At 35.0% G+C, this 20457-nt stretch overlaps 1 protein-coding gene and 1 long non-coding RNA gene across 2 annotated transcripts; one reads left to right on the forward strand and one right to left on the reverse strand.

Annotated features, from left to right (window-relative positions):
- Window positions 1-2617: 2617 nt before the first annotated feature.
- On the reverse strand, window positions 2618-5266 carry LOC127840395 (uncharacterized). The gene is made up of 5 exons (XM_052368807.1): window positions 5087-5266; window positions 4689-4954; window positions 4064-4282; window positions 3346-3540; window positions 2618-3111 (listed from the first exon to the last, which is right to left on the reverse strand). The coding sequence occupies exons 3-5, from the start codon at window positions 4137-4139 to the stop codon at window positions 2618-2620; spliced, it is 765 nt and encodes a 254-aa protein (XP_052224767.1). The 5' UTR covers window positions 4140-4282; window positions 4689-4954; window positions 5087-5266.
- Window positions 5267-19186: 13920 nt separating this feature from the next.
- On the forward strand, window positions 19187-19947 carry LOC127842137 (uncharacterized). The gene is made up of 3 exons (XR_008031497.1): window positions 19187-19232; window positions 19457-19630; window positions 19833-19947. It is a non-coding gene; the product is annotated as an uncharacterized LOC127842137 (long non-coding RNA).
- The last annotated feature ends 510 nt before the right edge of the window (window positions 19948-20457 follow it).

Here is a 20457-nt window from a genome sequence, read left to right on the forward strand (position 1 = left end):
TATTAATTTAATACTTGATTGAGATGCTTTGCTAATGCCTGCCATACTATTAATTATTTTACTTTGTCAATGTTAATTCATTGTGTATGCAATTCACCTGTTTGCCTTGCTTTTTATATGAATGACACAAAAAAGGAAAGCATTTGTAAAGAATTAGTAAATTTTTTTTACATAATCTTAGACGAGATGTTTAGTGAATATTTGTCATAAATTCTTCTTTAACTGATCAAATTTGTCATATTTTATTTAAAACGTGTTAAGTATATTTGTGTTACGTTTTAAATGTTTATCATTACTGTTTTAAATTGTGTTCATCTGCAGCCAATGAATGGTAGCGGTGCACCTTTGTATTTGTTAATTTTTTTTCCATTGCTCATTTAATTTATATTTCCCTATAGATATATACTTAATAAAGTGTTAGTTTAGTTTAAAAAAAACAACTTATTGTTTATTAATGTTCTAACTTCTGAATAAAATATAAATCGCTGTTTGTTTCCATTTAAATCAAAGAAGCGACATACCACGCCTACAAAAAGTAGTTCTCAGAATGGGCGGGGCTATAACATGGAACGCTAAAAAAAATCATTGAGTAAACCAAATATGGGCGGAGTTTTAAAACGGATATTGATGGGCGGAGCTTAAAACTGTTATCAGATGGGTATCCGATAACACTTTAAAATATCATGTCAGCGTCTCCAACGTAAGTGCGCTGTCGTGGCATAATAAAAATAGATATCACAGCGGTGACAAAATTGTCACCGCGGTGACATTTTTGTCACTGCGGTAATAAATTAATCACTGCGGTGATATATATTTTGTCACTGCGGTAACAATTTTGTCACAGCGGTGACAAATTATGACTGTTGGTATATTTGTATGCCTGCTGTTACATTTATTTGTTTGGGTCAGTTTTCAACCAAACTTTTTGCCGCAACAAACCGAGATTTTTTAAAGAAAATAATTAAATATTTAACAATAAATTTAAATAAAATCAATACGGAAGAATAAAGAAACTTAATAAGCTTATTCATGTGTTTGTTCATATGTTTTTGTCCTTTAATGATTTTATTAAGTAAAATAATTTGAAATAGAAATATTGACCCCGCAGTAAATGCTATATTCGAAGAAAATGGCGGCGCAATTCGTTCAGAGAGCTAAAGAAATTATTTTATCATGCGGTAGAATTCTACTTGGTGATCAAAGAAGGAATGTTTTGAACGACTCTCTCCTTACCCTTAATTCGTTGTCGCTGAATGTTAGGAGAATGTGGACCGAACATCCGAGGATGGAAGAACTTGCTAACATCATTGTCCGTATGATTGAATCCATAGAGCAACATAAGAAGTGAGTTTTGTTTTAATAAATTGAATTAATGATTATATGAATAATATTGTTGGCACATACTTGCACATGGGTGTGTGAATAGGTCTCATAAATTAGTCACTGAATATTTGGATGACCATCATTTCAAATATATGGCTAACAGTGTTAATTATGGCTGATACTATGTCTGGATACATGTATTTGTTGGTTTGGGTAGCATAAGTTGCAATAATTCAACTCTCAGCTGTATAAACCAAAGCCGCCAAAGCAAAAATCATCAAAGGCTCTGGGAGTACGTTTATATGGACCAGGGTAGCTTATCATTTTATTTCATATGTAAGTGGGGACGAATCCAAATATTTGTTTTAAGAATATATTATGATATTGTCCATAACACTTGTCGCAACCTTCCCGCTCGAAACTGTTAGGTTGTGTCCCATTCGTATTGTTAATATGTCATTAAAACCGTCATAAACAGCTAGAATGAGATCCTCCGAAGTAGCAGCATTCTTTTTTGCCCAAAGAGTAAGTGACATCATTGATGAAGACATATTACTATTTGCAATACCAAGCATCTGACGTCCGTTTAAATTGTTTATCTGAAGAATTCAAAAACATGAAGGCAGTAAGCACAATTGCATTAATACATACCGTATCAGATTTTCAAATGAAATTTGCATTGTCAGATTTTCATATTCTATGTTCATTGTCAGGTTTCATACCTTAATATCGAACAGTGTATATGAGTCTTCCGATGTGCTGTTTGTTGATTGAGTAGTGTGTCCCTTTGGACAAGATATACATGCTGACTTCCCAGAACTTGGTTGATAGGTGCCCAAAGGACAAGCCGAACATGGAATCATTCTAGAACTTGATGTATAACCCGGGTCGCACAGTTCTGTAAACAAGATATGTGCTATTTTGTTTCCTGTGAAATGCACAAAAAATCTTAATTACGTGTCTTGTTTGTATTATTATAAGTCACTTACTGGTACAGTTCTCACGACGCATTGAGCCCTTCCTTAAAGTGGTGTGGTTCACAGGACAAAGGTTGCATTGTGCTTTTCCGTCATCTTCATTGTATTCACCAATGTTGCAAAATTCGCAGTTCCCCGTTGTCGAGTTCATGTAGGTTCCTTTTGGGCAAATATTGGTTTCTGTAAAAATGTTTGAAAAACAGTATTATTTACTGAAACATTTTGTATTTTATATGCCTGAACAAAGATTCAAACAAAACATATCGACATAACTTAACATGTATCACAATTTTCACTATTAAAGACAATAATTAAAATCAATCACTGCATTTATATCCATCTCTCTTATAGTGTAGCGGACATTTCAAATGTGTATTGTTACTTGTTTGGTATGCACCCCGTTCTAACGTGAAACCATTTATATCGAGGCTGCCGTTTTCTACATCTTTAGCTAATCTGTCACTTATTGCAGTTAACAGTGGTAACGAAATGTTGAATGCTTCCTGACTCGAGGTTTTTGATAAATCAAATAGTGTCGCGATGTCAAAAGTCACTCGAGCGTAGGTAGTTTGTCTCTTAGCTAGTCTTTGTATATAAACTGTAGAGCGCCGTTTCTGATTAGATCCACAGACGACATTGATGTTGTCTACTCTACAATTACGACCAGGGCATATTGATCTGTCTATATCATCTTTAATTCTGCTGAGGTATTTTAAGACGGCTTCCTTGATGGCGTTTTTGGTTTTTTCATCTGCACAGTTTCCTTGATAGATAAGCTCTGTCAGAAGAACCATATCGCCCCACATCGGACCTGGAAGTATTTTTAATTTATTTGTCAAAGTAAACATATTGGGTTATATTTACGCAAAACGTTTACTTTGTTTTCGCAAGAAATGCTTCTTACAAATGAACTTTTCTTATATATGGAATTGCTGAAGACCAGCATGTATTTTTTAACGTATAATAAAGGTATCTAGCTCATTTAAGTATTATGACGAGTGAAATAATATGGTCAAGAATTAACAAATTAACGTGTTAAACGTACGTATGCAGTCTGGGAACTTATCCAACGGATACCATTTTCCACTGTCCTGGCAGCTTAGTCTACCAGTGAAGGAAAGACCAACGACCGGAATGTCAAACCCAGACTGACACAGCATAACATAAAGTGGTATGGAATCGATGCTGTCGTAGGTCATGGCGCCGTTAGCAGGAGGTAACAAGGGCGGACAACTCACAACTGAAATAGTTCGAATAAATGTGTTTTATCAATGTATCGTCATCTTACAGCTTTTGTGCTATGTCGCATGAACTATGTTAAAAGTTTGAATAACTAGGATTTTCAAACAACAAGAATAGTTGGATAGTAGGTTAATTGTCTACCCGATTGTAGGCCAGAAAATAATTTTATGTTATAGTGTATTTATTAATTGAAAGAAATTTATATAATAATCGTACATCACATAAAACTGACGTCTCGATTTGTGATGAGTTTTTTTTTTAAAGAACGTATAATTTTACAATATATAACTGGATCTCATTGCACATGTATTCGTTGCGGTCGTTTAATTTTTTTTTCCTGTATTTAGTTGAACTTTATGATTTTTACAATGTTGGATGTCAGCTATTTGTACCGTGTTTGGATTATGTGGTTAATAAAGTAAATATACATACAAAGCCGTTTACTTGGCCCCGACATAACACATATATAACCTGGATTATTGATACATTAATTATGTTTGACTCCATGAAAGTATTCTCACCATTGCATCGCGGTTCCGCAGGTCCATTCCATTTCCAAACTCCAACTCTAGAGGTTCCATTACGTTCACAAGACATTGTATTTGTCCCGTTCAGTTCAAGGTTAAGTTCGCAAGACAATTCACATTCCACACCATTGGTCTAGATGGAATCGGAACAATTGTATCTAATGAAACGGGCATCGCTTAAACTATCCGTCGGGCCGGAAGCGCATTTTACGACTGTAACAGTATGATACTATTAAACGTATGTTACTATTTATATAAAAAGTTGTAGCTATATAATTTATCGAATAATACAAACTTAAAATGAGTTTTAACGCATACCCAAAGGACATTAAATGATTTGGTCTTGTTACTAAAAATCAGTCTTTACAACGTTTTAAATTGACGAAAAACGTTTTAATATAATAATTTTATACTTATCTTGTAATTGATATTTACAAGTTAAACTACTCTTACAATTAATTTTTTTCAGGTACATCCTTCTATGATGGTATATATAACGTCATTATTAAATACAATTTGATTTTCGAATTTATTGTTTAAGCTGTTGAGTGAAAGACGAATGTTTCTTATTATTTCTCAAATAAAATCAGCTATTTTCAAATAAATATATTTCACATACGTTTTACTTCAACGGTTACGCGGCATTCTGACAATAGCGGATGGTAATTTCCAGCGGTGTCGGTCACACGATATTGGATGATTGGATGATGTAAATTCCCTCCTTAACCACATCTCCTTTATTAATGTCCGAAAGCTTTACAGCTTTCAGGTTGTGATCAACGTTGTCAGTAACTAAAGGGTCCGTCCAATCCAATGACGCCTATGATGTGCCTCTAACAGCGTAAACCACGTGATGTGTGCACGTGATAACCGGCGGTTCTTCGTCTGCATGGCACAAAACCAATAGACTCGATTAAACGCAATATACAAGGAACATATAGTTTATTATAAAAACATCAGGGCGACGATCAAAATCAAATATATTTCCGATATTCAGAAACCACTAAAGCAAGGTACCTAAGCATCTAGCAGCTTTCGTCGTGTTTGACCATTTTTCGTCCGATTGACAGATTATGACGGATGAGCTCTCCAGTCGGTAGCCTTTATTGCATGAATTATAACATTCGTTGTCAAACTCGTAAGAAGAACTTCTACAAGAAACATATCCATTTGCGGGTGCGAAAGGAGCGGGACATCTTTTTCCTAAAACAGACAAACATATGCTGGGCGAGTATATACATATAACCAGAAGTGTTATTGCAATAAAATGAGAATAGTTTAGTCGACGAAGAATTGCATAAAGCGATATTGATACACACACTTCCGCAATCCGGTAGTGAAGTCCAGTTTATGATATCCCTCTCCCCCTTTTCACACGTGGCTTTGATAGGTGCACCAATAGGAATTCGAAAGCCATCTGTGCATTCAAACGTGCATTCGCTACCATACAAAAGATTGTATGTGCATTCACCTTTACGACGGGTTGCCGATTGTGATGGTTCAGTACAGGCAAAATCTAACGTGGATTTTTTTTGTAAACATATCATTTCAATTAAAACTGACTACGTAGGTAGTACATGTATGTTGATAAGCATGATCGATTGACGCCCATAAAAACAGTAGCATACCCCTTACATTAACAATTCGTTGCCATTATCGTTACAAATAATAAACCGTATAATATATAAATTTCAGTTAAGCACTTAAATATAATAAGACACTTTTTAAAAAGGATTATCCAGATCTTAAGCAAGGTTATAAGGCCCATGTTTAAAAATTAATAAAAAATTATGTGAGTAATGGTTCCGTTTATTTATAGAATATCCAATTAAGTTCAGTTTATTAATTTCAGTTTTTTTTTACATAATTCCACACAAGCTGTTACAGCAGAAATGATGTCCTTTTGGGTTATCTTAAGATTTTTGTAAATCAGCGGTTAGTTTTTTCGGAAATCCACCAACATGTTCAACAACTGCCACTACAATTGTATATCTACATATATAATAGAGTAACACGACTTGCAGCCATAACTCTGTAAACTTTGTCGCAGAAATATTCCTTCCTTTACTATCACCAAAATATTATTATAAGTGAATTATAGGGATTTCATCATGTCAGTTTAAATCAGTTAATAGTTTATATTTTGAAGACTATGTATTATGTATTAAAAATACAATTTGTAAAAATTATTACAATTCTATTCAGGATTTTCAATTCGTCACTTCATTATTTCCTACACAATCAGGTCATAACGATGTGCTCCAGTCTGAGATACCTCGGTTAAAATATTTGACTTTAAACTTTAGTGAGAACAAGGAATCAATTGTATATTTGTAATGGAAAAAGTCAACTTCTTCCAACTTTGATCATTTTTATATATTTTAGTATAATCCGTCACCTTCAGATAATTCAGCTTTGATATTTTAAATTAAATCTGCCGAACACATAAAGAGTAGTAAAACAATTATGTGGAACTATATATTGCATAGAGGAAAATAAATATACAATGATTTTTAAAATAACAATCATAAAGTTGAACGAGTATCTTTAATATCATCTACACTCTTCTTTTATTCATCTCTGAAAGTATAAGGAGTAAACTGTTTATTTGGACAATGCTGTTACTATGAATAAAACATATTCAGTTGATTACTCACAGAAATCTTTGAAACCAAAATAACAGGAATCCTTCGTTCCTTACGGATCTGTTATTGTGTGCGTACAATAGTAATTTTGACCGTCTATTGAGCCTTTGAAAGACCCTCCGTTCGTCGTGTTACCGGAGCAGGTAAAACTCCTACAACATTAGTCATTTATGTTTTTACGAAAATGTTATAAATGGTGTTTTCGAAAGTATATAAATACTGCAATATATAAAGTAGCATGTATAATAACTAACTGCATTGTTTATGTTTATAGCGAAATCAGAAAAATATGAATTGGGAATCAAAATGAGCCGTGAAGATAAATGAAAAATCACAAAACTCTTACTTAATCCGAAAGCCTGACTTGTATGTATATTTATGCATTATTAACTAAGCTCACACTCCATAAGAACGGAAAAGTGCATAACGTCAATGAAGTCTCGGGAAATATATTACAATTCAAAAGTATTCAAAGATCTCGACTAAACGGCGCGACTATGAACATTCGGGTCGGGTCAACAAATATTGTTTTCTCGGCATGTGTGCTTCGGATTTGTACTCTCAAACGATCGTTTATTATGAGAAAGAAGAATGTTTTAGGTATGAAACATACGGACAGAATCTTTGCTTATCGCAAGATGTTGCCTAGACAGTATGAATATATTTTCATCAGCACTCATGGTCAGTCCATTACCCTGATTGATGCATTTCAGAATATAGTCCGTTATTATTGAAATGCGCATTTCTGACACAATTAGTAGCGTCGTAGACACAACGACTAAACAGCTACATATGCTACAATTTTTTATACAAAATTAATTAATATCATGTCAAAATACTGTCAGTTGTTGCATAACTAAAGCGCAGTACTTGCATATTACATTATAAGTATATAATACTTTATATACTTGGCACATATTTAATCGTCTTTGCAAACTTCGTTAAACAATTAACGGCCTTTACATTACTTCTATACTAAATATCGCTGCATGAAGTTGTCAGCCACTTTATGAAAAATAAATGTTGCACTTTAACGGACACTTTGAACTTATTTTTAACGTCGTTATCAGTGTTTGACACCAGAATTATTATGTTCGTCAATTACATACATGTTTTATCATTTTTGTTTAAGTTCGTTTGAAAATCAACGATTGTTATGTACATTAATTTAAAACAGAATATGGCTGCAAAAAATGTCAGCTACGTGTTGAAAAATAAAAGTTTTGGCAATTGGTTACTTGCCTTAAATAAAGGACAAACTAATTGTATATAATGAGAATGCAATACTGCTCCAGCAGCTGAAGTTTTACTTCATTATATAAAATGGAAAGTTTGAATTTTGAATTGAAAGTTTGTATAACTTGCCAATTAGTTATGTAATCACCGTGTTTCTACGACCAATATCGTTTACAAATTTGCAAGGCATACACGTTCAACCACAAAAGACGCACATCTCTAGGATTTTGCTTTGTGAGCGATCCTAAAAAATAGTTCACATGCCCGAAAACATGGGTCAGCTATGGAATTACTTAATACCCCTAGAAACCCAGTCTGACGTCCCTTAATGAGTCACGAAAGACATCAATAGGAACATCAATATTGTTTATCTTTTCAAACTATGGCACAATGTCACAAAGTGGTATTGCATGTTTTCTTCTAACATAAACGGTGTCGCTACCTTATCAAGTCCTCTGCATTTTTGCATCATTATACGCTGAAATTAATAGCTTCTCGCAAGTGAACATAATGTTCAGATACTAACGCGCTAGGAAAAAAGTGTCAACTAACACACATGGGATAGCAGGGGCAACGAAGAAACGACATTAATGTGGATCATATGCTCCTGGTCACCATCCTATGGTCTTCAACAAGAGTCACACTATTGAAAAAAAAACGAGCACATAACGCAGCTAGAACTCATTAGGCGCGAACGTTTGTGAAAAGAAGCAAACAACAGCAAATTATGTTAATGCTGTCGGATCGCCTTAGAGTCTCGAATAGTCAACGTTTTTTTCCTGTGCAGTTCAATTGGTCCTCTACCGCGTTTGCATAGATTCTTACTACGTTGCTTTTGCAACAAGGGAAACTTAAGGAGATAATATGGAGTACTATCCATCACTTTATCTGGAAGATGAATCTTTGAGAATACTTCGAAAGACTCGCCCTCTTGAGGCATAATTGGTGTATATCTTCTTTCAACAAATAGATGCTGCATGAGAACGCTACCACGTAAAGAGTTGGGACCATGGTTCGGTTAGTCCAGGCCGATTTTGTATATATATGTTTTGCTGTTTATACAAATTTGCCTTAAATGACCTTTCGTCTTCGGCTTTCTTTGGTAATACATTTAATTGTGGTCTGCATATGAAACAATTATTCATTTCACGAGAGCTGCCTGAATGTAAACATTATCTCCCCTCTACTGACAAAATACAATTCATTTGAAAACATGCATATCTTCTTTCTGACGGATGTTGAGTATTGAAGCGTTTTATGTGCGTATAAAGTTCTGTAGTGCGTTCTTCACCGGTATAGACACCAAATTCCGATGTTGGGTCGGATTACATAAACGGTACACACCACTGTTATTTGTATAGCTTGCTGACTAAACTTTATGCATAACAATTAAGTAACAATAGGTTTTATGATCTGATCTAAACCACTTTGGAAACCCCATCTAATTCATTTGTACATACAACGCTGTGTCATTTTATCCATTAATCATAGTCTAATTCAAATAATAACGATTTAAAAGGTATGTTCTTTTGTATGATAAAATAATACAGTTTAATTTGTACCCTCGTATTAGTGGGATTATTTCCTAAAGTTAAACCGATTGCGTCAATAATCTATTGGCCCACTTAACCGACAAAACTCTAAATTTAGACAGGACATCGTCTTTATAGCCTACACAGTGAAGGCACAGTCAAGAGATATTGACACAGATATGGTTTCGCATGGATAGTAGAATGATTTAAACGCGCTTTATTTTATGGAGAATTTTTTTGAAATATCATTATTTGTATTGCGAATGTGTTATTGCAATAGAAATACGGCCAAGAAATCAAGACTGTATTGGCGAACAAATAAAGTGTTTAAACTAACCTGATTTAACTCAAGGGTATCGAATAAACGAAATATGTGTGTTTCAAAATAACATAGATTTTACATATTTGAATTTCTGTTGAGTTTGACTTATACCCGAAAAAAACATTAACCTTTTGTCTCATTGGTATAATTCTCTTGAAAAAAGCCCGCATCATTTTTTTTATTGATGAATGAGCAATTTTAAAGATTTTAATACTGATAAATATATATATTAAGAACTGATGTTTACCCTAACTTTATTTTGATGCTTCAATTTGATCAACAGTGACATAATTTATATTAAAATAAATTACCAATTATCCAGAATTCGTTAACTGAGAAAGTATATTATATTTCTGATAGATTAAACCTATAGAATCCAATACAGATGTTTTGTCCTGCACAAGCATGAGTGAGACCTTATTTAGATCTCTATTTAAGTTTACCGATTTTCAATCAGAATGACTAAATCATAACACACGCAACTAGAACACAAAACGAAATAAATGACACATTCCTTTTGTAATGTATAATGCTTCTTACCTTCCTACCACGTTTCCAGTGCTAGAAGGCTCTGTCCAGGAAACCGTAACTGATGTCTGACGGCGTTCGGCGTAGTATTCAGCTTGTATTTTAGAAGGTGGACACTGAGTGTATGAAGGAGGTGGCCTTAAGTCCTGTACGTCTGATGTTTCTGTAATCAAAGGTAGCAACGTTACACATTAACATAGGCTCATGCCCCCTTTTTGTCATATGAATACTTTAAATAAAACTACTCTAAACAGAGGCGACTCACTGACTTTGCTTACTTCAGTAAATGTTTCCTTTAAATTTGGAATTTATAAATGTTAAACAATAATACAAATTTTAAATAGGACACTCGTAAGGTTTTGGAAAAATCATAAACCATTGGTATGATATTAAGGAATCCCGCTAAAGCATACCAACCTTTAACCACTCTTTCACAAAAAAATATTTTATACTTTACCACGTTCCTTTCATCTTAAGTCTTTCTCTCAGTCTGTCTGTATATCTTTGTTAAAAATATCACAGGTCTCACCTTTTCTGAAGCAATTCGAAGCTATGCAGTACAGAAGCGAAGCCGCAGGTATCAAGAACCCGAAAAAGCCCCAGAAAAACCGTTAAGTTCGGCCGGCTCCTGAAATAATACAGGAGCTTAAAAATGTATGTTTACTTGCAATTATAAATAATGAAACGAACGAATATATTAAACTTACTTTAATTTGTTTAACCACATCACGGAATCGATGTTCCATGCATTTCAGTTTCAACTTGTTACATATACATGTATAATGTTTTCTGCTAGTAACGTACACTGTTTTGTTTAAAACGTGTGGTTCAAATTGATAAACTTACTAATCACTGCTTACTCACCTCTCTGTTCGTGCGAGCTAGTTCCGAACCCTCTCATCCACACGCCCCCTTCGCCCATGTACGTCTGAATGTTGTTATCTTCACCCTTGCCTTTCACGTCACACCAGTGGTGATCCGGAACTATTTTACCACCAATGTTATCGCAGTAGGTGACGTCACCGCCTGTCACATTCACAAGGTCAGACAAGAGACAACGCTCTTTTGAAAGAAATAAAGGGACCTCCTGGTTATCCTGCACAAAGTAAGTATAAGTTATAATAATCGTATAAAATGATGACATTACAACTGCACGTTTTGTTTGCTACATATAAACCATAATATCAATACAACTATATGAAAAATAGGAATAGTCTTGAAATTCAAATGAATATCACGCTTTAATGACAGTGCTATGAATATTTTATAGTCAGCAGTTTGTCAATACTCACGTTTATCAAGTATTCACTGAAAGGTATTTAGTCAGGTCAATATACACTTTGACCCACCAAAAATTGCTACAAAAGGTATTTTCATTGATCCTGGTAGGATAGCACGTAATTTATAACATATAAAAAGGTTACCGAAATCAGACCTCCGGAATTATTTTTTTCTTTCAAGATGGCCGCAAAAACCTATTTATGATCATAACTATGTAACTATCCACTCTAATTTGGTATTTTTGGGGTCTATACCCAGGTTTCAGGACCAAAGAACACTTTAAGATCATCAGACATAGTGTAAGTTTAGTATGATACACATAAATCCAACATGTCCTCCAAAAATAGCCACCGCCACAATGAGAAGGATCACAAGTTCATAACGTTTTACTCAAATTTGATGATTTTTATGTCCGACGTCATGGTTTTGGAGACAAAAAATATTTTGATTGAAGTGTTGATATCAGTAAGCAGTTGATTCATTTTAAAATCGAAATTATGACATTCACCTGTCCACTATCTCCTAACACTATCTGTATCCTCGCCGGTTAATGTTGTGGGGCTATGGACGGGGTCATTCCATTGTTGCTTTAACAATACACTTGTCTGCATCCCCTGGTGACACAAGGACATTACATCCCCGTTTAGTCAGAGCTATGCGGATCAGAGCAATCATGCATACCTGTTTTTTTGTCACGAGAAAAAAGTCCTCATTTTTGCATGATCATTCTGCTCTTCGTTGAAACTCATACTCGGGTTCACGTTTTTGTCCTCTGCTCTTGTGTGTAATATCTTTGATGAATGGACCTTCCTCGTAATCATCGAACACCACTGTTGCTTGTCCGTGTAATCTGAATAAGACTCGGCTCTTGCGTTGTTTGTGTCGCCCTTTTTCCATGGTAAACGATGAAGCAAAGAGCCACCATCAAGCACATAACAATCTGTTCATCACAGCCTCACTTGATACGTTGTCAGCTTGATCTCTCATTGACTGAATGATCTGAGGTTTGTCTGCTTTATTAAGTATGTTCTTGACTGCAAAGAGGGCAGGAGGATGGGGGCTCAGTTTATACGACAATATATCTTCAAGGCAAAGATCTCCAGATTTTGACACTACCAACAAATGCTGAAACAGAATGGCAGGATATATATCACGGTCTTTAGCAATCTTCACAGCGGAGCTATTCCCATGACTTTGGTATTTATCGTTTCACTTAGATTTTTAAAACAGAGGTCGACTTTCCTATGATATCTCTTATGATCTTGTTTCCAACCTCTCCAAATGCGTGAACATTCACATCTGCTCCAGCCATTATCCAATTAACAATGTTTTTCAAAGAGGATCAGCTGTGTAGGGTGGGCAGTTTGTAGTCTTTATCTGCATTTTCTCGAGATCAGAAGCAACTCTTTTTGATGCGGACCTCAGTTGCGTCTTTGTGTTGTGGACTTGTGATGTAAGACAACCTGTGTTCTTAAGAGACCTCATCAATGTTTGCTCAATGGCAAAATCACTGCTTAGCCGAGCCAATTACTGATTACTCCGACCAGCATTGTGAAACCATTAACGAACTTTCTATAAACTTCTGGGTGCGTATCATATTGGCTGCTCATTCAATTTGGCTGAAGATAGTTATAAGCAGATCGCCATAAGGTAATAATTCAGCAATAATTGGCTTGTCTTTGTGGTTTGGGCAAGTTCATCTTCTTCTCTGCAGCCGTCTCGAGTTTGATCTAAATATTAGACCATAAAACATCTGCGTCGTCTCGTCCCTAAGAATGGAAGAGTACAACTCCTTTGCCTGATCAAACAGTATCTGAATCTCGGAATTTTCTGATATGAGCTGGCCATGTAGGTACTTGTCAACACGAAAATGGCCCCTCAATGCCGTTTGAACAGCTTTCTCTGTAATAATTGGCACAATGGCATTTTTCCCATAAACAGTCTCAACTCTCAAGTATGTTTTTGAGCTGGTACTTTCAATAAAGAATCCTATTGCTCCCATCAAGTTTATGAAAACAACCCAACATCAGAACAATACTTTTCAGGCAACTACGCTGTATAAAATACATGATAATTTCGGCAGCATTCCAATACAAGGGTTCGTCAAACGTCAAAATGGTGGGAAGGTTGTGCTTCATGGTAGGTTACAAACAGACATAATTCACGACTTATCCCCAGAGTACAAATGGTCATAGGCAAGAATTTGACTGACGACTGCTAAGGGTACTGGCTTCCCTGATGCAAAATATTCATCATTCCCTGCTAATGCGATGATGCCTACCTGAAGCTGAAGAAGACTTCTCACAAAATATCGACTCTCTTGTCATAATCCCAAAATTGCGACAGGTCCTCAAATACGTAAGTACACGTATGCCTTGCCAACCGTAATTCAAGATTTTGAATTTTGTCTTATTTCTAGTGTTCCGCTCCGTGGCCTGTTTTTGCGGAAAATTCGTCCGTGATGCGGGGGTAATATATGTATTGATCTGTTTGAATATTTTGTTGTTAATGACGCTTGAGCTATAATAACGGAATGCAAGGTTATACAAAGGATAAATATTTAACAGAAAACATGCAAATCTTTTTATTATGAAATCGCACAAAAAGAATTACTCGTTTGAGTCAATAGTTATGCACTTGCGGTCATTGCATAAGCGGTCATTTTGGACGTCATGCTGGATTTCTCTGTTACGTTATTTACTAACATAATTATTTATTATCTGAATGTGTTAGTTGACCCCAAAACCTAAGTATAGACACCAAAATAATGAAATTTGAGTGAATACTCACATAGTAACCATAATTAACTTTTCGGTAGTCCGATGTTGGTTAACTTTTACTATGTTAAAGGACATTATACCCTACCAGGATCAGTTAAAATACATTTTGTAGCAATTTGTGTGTGTGTGGGGGGGGGGGGGTTGAGAGGTTTTTTTCTCTTTATATATTGACCAGACAAATTTATGTATGTGTTTCCATTGACCTAATTTTCAATTCAATTTTCCAAAGTATTACAGATTTCTCCCCGAAGACGTTTTGTATTTTTATGTGAAATGTTATACAACAATGTTAATAAAATTGCAAAATATAAAGCATACACACGCTTTCATTTGTCCGATGTCCACTAATATTCACGAACAGAAGCGCACTTATCCATATATAAAGGTAGTTTATACCCATCCTTCAATTCAGGTAGTCAGTATGACTAGAGTAAAGAAGAATAAACGGTTTTCCAATAAATCGAAAACTGCCTTCAGCGCTTCCCATATGCGAGTATACCCACTCCCGCGTAACTACATTACAGTGAGAGGTGCGTCTGTACGACAACGCGATACGGCGTCATAACTACAACGGTCACAGCGTCTTGACAGTTATAGACATACACACGCGTTAACACTGTTTAGTTCTTTGTTTAAACTTACATGTCAAACGGGATATGGCATTTATTTTCATTTGTTAATGTTTCTTTACTGGCTACCTAAGCTAAAGAGACATTTTCTAGCGTGACATCACGATAAAAGACAGTAGTTCAAGCACAAAACATAGACAACCCAATTTAAGTCGTTGTTTCTGGCTCTCAGTTTCTTTCACGATGATTATTTTCAATGATTTGTATCAAGTTCGATCTTTTACAAACATGTCATGCCCATGTGTATACAATTATTGGTAAAGACATGTTACGGTGTCTTCTTTACAGCGTTACAGCGCCTGCAGGCAGTCAAATTTACAACCATGGAGATTTCGTCCCACGATAGTAGCATTTTGGGCGTGAGTATGGAGGTCGGCATTTTGCAACAACAACGAAGAGCCTAAGGAAAAAGCTGAACAGTGTACATCGACGCCTTTTGCCACAAAACAGACGGTAGATAAATTCTTAAGTGTAATTGTTTCGTTTCATTTATGGGGATATTAGTCAATATCGTGTTTGTTTTTTGATAGTTACCACACTGTTAAGTTAACACATTCAGCGCTGAATATTCAAGCAAATATTCATACGGCATGAATTGTCATTAGCTAAATGTAATAATAATTCATCCAATTTAATACATTTTGATTTGGCACTATTCAGCTGCTTATTCTTTGGTAACGCATAGGCAAATCAAGTACATTCTGATCAAGCAAAGGAGCTGCCTGATTTGGATATACTTTATTTTCAAAAAAACGTATCAAGGCGTCAATAGTGCTGATTGGGTTAAATGTTTTCTGTTTTGAATTGCTTTATTTAAACTAGCGATGTTGAATCAGGTGATTCATGTGTTTCAAATCGTTTTTATTTTAATCAAGTATGTATCCTCGTGTACCCTTTAATGTGTCCTTCTTACTAATAATATCTATCGATACTATTTGTTTGTTCTATTTCTTAAATGCCATCGTTATAAACTTATTCATTTTTTGCCATTTGATGCGTTTTAAACGAAATTAATTTTGCGCGTTTGCAAGATGACGTAGATTCGCGAGGAATTGATGACTTCATTTACAACCGTGAGAAATAAGGATATATTTCACGGATCTTTTTGGATTTCACTGCCTAGCACATTATAAATAAAATTATTCGTTATATGCTAGGTAATCAAATAAAAAATATCCGTTAACTATATCCTTATTTGTCATTGCTACAAATGGCGTCATCACTTTGGCGCGCAAAACACGTTTTGTTGAAATAACTCTTCAAATTGTCAAACATTGATATACAAAAATTACAATAGCATATAATAAATAGAAAACTTATTTGTTTACCGTAACATATTCGATTATATCATCACCAGTAATGGAGATAATTTCAACACTTTCACTCGCGCTACGCGCTCATGAAAAAACGAATTATCTCCCTTACCGATGATGCTATAATCTTTAATCTCACTGCAAACAAGCAGTATTAATATATTAATGTCACCACATATTATCATTCAGCTGTCTGGAATGGCACTTTCTTTTTTAATTGGACGCTTAAGACTTGATTAACTGTAATCACTAGAAGCATATTTAAAGGAGATGTGTATTAATGCGCTTTCAAATATAAAAAAAACACGCTTATAGTGAATATTGTCATTTATTTTTATTTTGTACCATCCGCATGCTGCTTTAAATCGCCATGGTACACCCTCATATAACGTTCGGATACCGAGGCGCTAAAGGTCGTATCCAATTAAAGGTACATATTACATACATTAATGTGTTAACAAGTTCCGATTATGCTAGAATAAACTAAGTAGGTTGTGAGCAACTGCAGTGCGAATCAACTTAAGTCTAACATGTGTACACAAATCTCTCAAATGATGAGTTATTTGCATTATGTTAGACACGCGACAGCTTAATGCAACACAAAAGTAAAACAAAAAACTTATATGGGAGCTTTTTGCATAATTTCTGAGCTACATTGATCTGTCATCTGTCTTCATGATGGATACAATACCACCATTAAGTGTCATCCTAAAAAAGCTATTTATGAACACTCTAAGAGTAAAAAGTATATTTATTATATATATATATATATATTAATCAACTCATCAAAAATCTAAATTTCTTAATGTCAAGTATAACCTGATCACTTCTGACAAACCCGCATTTATATGCACGTGTAACACACTTCAATATGCTTAACCAAACGGTATGTACACTGTCTTACAATTTCATAACGGAACACATCTTAATATTGTCTGGCAATCCATGGCGAAGATGTGGCAAAATCTTCGAGCAATCAGCATTGTGATATTGACGGACAGGCATAGTCCCGCGGGCTGGCTTGTCATTGTCTGGCACAGTGCCCTTCTTCCGTTTCGCGAACGTCTTTGGCAGGCTGGACATATCGAAGCGATGGTCCTTTGATTGAAAGAATTAACATATGTTAACATATGTCATAAAACGTTCACAATAATTAAATTGCGCTGAAAACAAACACAACTAATATTATGTTTCTAGTTTCAAGTAATACGTACATTTGACTTATTATGAAAAAGAAATGTTGAAAGTCTGATTTATTTAAATCGTAAATTTACTTTCAATAAAGTTACATTTTAAATTCAATCTACATCTTTGGGTTTGGTATCTATAATTATTATTTTTTAAAAGTTCAGTGGTAGCTCATACATGCTCTTAAATTCTTATCTGTAGGCATTGCATTAATTAATAAAGTAAAAATTTATCACCAGTTTGCAAATAAATACATGACCCTGATGTAAGCCAATATTAGGTATCATTAACACCTCATTGTAGATATACCTCTATAAAGATTTACCATTTTACCGAAACTTCCACAAGATTTACTATATAAATACAATTTACCGAACTTGTTATTTACCGAAACCTCTAGTACCCGTCGATACTATACCGTAACCTTAAACATATTGTAGTAAATGCACTGTAACACTCTCTGTAAGACGCCGTAACATTTTAATTCCTCAACATTTATCTCGTTACACTTACATGCAGTTAATTTTGAAAACGATCTTGATAAGATTGATTCAATATTCTTTCTTGCTTACGTTTGTTTGTATTTTCTTCTGTTTAATGTCAGACTTTGAATTATATTCGAATGATTTTATGAGTTGTCTATACAAGTCTGTAAAACTTCCATTTTATCGATAACCTTGGAATAAATTACATGGCAAGCTATGAAAGAGGAACACAATATCCGTATTTAAATAAACATTGGCTTACACATACAAAAACTATTCAAAATTACCGTCATTTACCATTTATTTTAACAACGTCCCGTATCGTCAACAAACTGTGGAAAGACGCCGTAACCGTTGTAGTAATGACGCCGTATCGCGTTGTACAAACGCAACTCTCATTGTAACGTAGTTCAGCAGGAGTGATACCTGGTATCCATCCAAGTTACGTATCGTCTTGCTTATTTTTTTAACTTTCTTGACATTGGACTTGTTGTGTACTCGCTGCTATATTACAACCTCTTGTTTCGTGTTTTTTATGTAATAAACGCCGGATAATGCGATAATGAAGTTTTTATTTTATTTTCAATAATAGCAAAGGTAAATATTGTATTATATTCTACTGCGTTGTATTCTTCTTTATTAGATGAATGCTTTGTTTTATTCTGTTAAAAAGGTCAATATGTTGTGTATTGTGTTATATTATTTTTACTTCAACATTTAGCATATAATTTTACAACATTAACATATTTCGCAACCAGGAATCATTATATCAGCGCGGTTGTTATTTATCGATACGCGACACATCAAGACTGGACACTTGCGTGGACGAAAGGGGCGGACTCAGCACAGACTTCTCGGCGTGGATGGTGGAGCATGCCACAGTCTGTACCTACACCCATTGTAACACATTGCAACATATCGAATGTACCGACGGCAGTTGGGTTTATGTCGCCCATAATGACGATGGACTCGAAATTGATCCACTTATTTGTAAGAAAAAGTAAACATAATCTAAAATTATGTTATGATTTATTTATATTTTTGTGTTGATACGAATTTATATATATATATATATATTTATTTTTTTTAATTTAGCAATACAAAACATCATTATTATTCTCTCAAGGTGACGAGGCATCTTTACTCGTCAGGAAACATAAACGCGTGAAGAAATTTTTTTGGGGTTGGAGTAGGTCTCCGGACCCCCACCCCCACCACCGCCACGTAAGTAGCTTAGCAATTCTGAGTAGTTACCGGTACTAAATAAATTATTATACGCACGCGTAAATGTTGAAAATATACTTCAATAAATAAATGACACAACAGTTGCAAAACACCGTTTATTTGTTCTATATCTAAGCATGTTGCAACACACATCCTGCAAGTGTATATTACGGGTTTTTCCATGAGACGCCTATTACTTTTTCTATATATAACAATGTTTCTAGCCGACTGCGGTATGCCTGGTAATGTGCGTGGTGCATCGGTTAGCGTGACGTCAACTCAGCTTGGCGGAACCGCCACTTACACGTGTAACCTTGGTTACGGTTACACAGGTGGTGACCTCACACGCACGTTTCAGTCCTCGGCTCAATGGAGCGGAACCGAACCAGTTTGCGTTTGTAAGACAAATAAATTATAGTCTGCTTTGTTTGTGTATTTCTTTGAAGATCCTTTAACTTTTATCAGAGTATCATTTGGTATTCAGACTTAAAGTAGTATTTATAAGTCACCAGACAATTTAGTTACCTACATAGTATGTAAATAAGTATGTTTGAAATGTTCTTTGGAAATGCTTTGGTAATGCTGTCATTGTCTATACAGATATGAATTCGTGCAACAGCTTCCCTTGTAAGAATGGCGGCACATGTACAAACAAGCCCGAGAGTTATATGTGTTCTTGTCCTGATATCTGGAAAGGAACCAATGGCGAGCAAGATAAATCATCTTAGTGGATCTAAGTATAAAATATTCTATTTTAGTTTTATTGTGAGCATTCTAAGAACATTTTACTGTCTCTTCAGAAGCTAACGTTTGCGCACGCAACCCCTGTGTCAACTATGTTCGATGCGAAGATGGTGGTACAATCTACACGTGCGTCTGCAAACCCGGCTGGAGTGGTCAAACTTGTAATACACGTACGTTAGTTACGGATGATATGTATAGATATAAACGTATAAATAACATAAAAGAAGCGTCAAATAGCTAATCAACAAATCTTTTAAACACTAGTGAATGAATCAACAAATCTTTTAAACACTAGTGAATGAATTTACCATTAGCGATATATTTTTGTACAATAGTTTATAATACATTTATTTATATGCATTGTTATCCCCACGCTTTTTGAAAAGCGTGGGGATATTGTGGTTATCTCCACCGTCTGTCCGTCCGTTTGTCCGTCTGTCCGTCCGTCCTGGCCACTATCTCCTCCTACACTATTAGCACA

This window comes from Dreissena polymorpha, chromosome 8 (genome assembly GCF_020536995.1).
Source record: "Dreissena polymorpha isolate Duluth1 chromosome 8, UMN_Dpol_1.0, whole genome shotgun sequence".
Taxonomy (NCBI): domain Eukaryota; kingdom Metazoa; phylum Mollusca; class Bivalvia; order Myida; family Dreissenidae; genus Dreissena; species Dreissena polymorpha.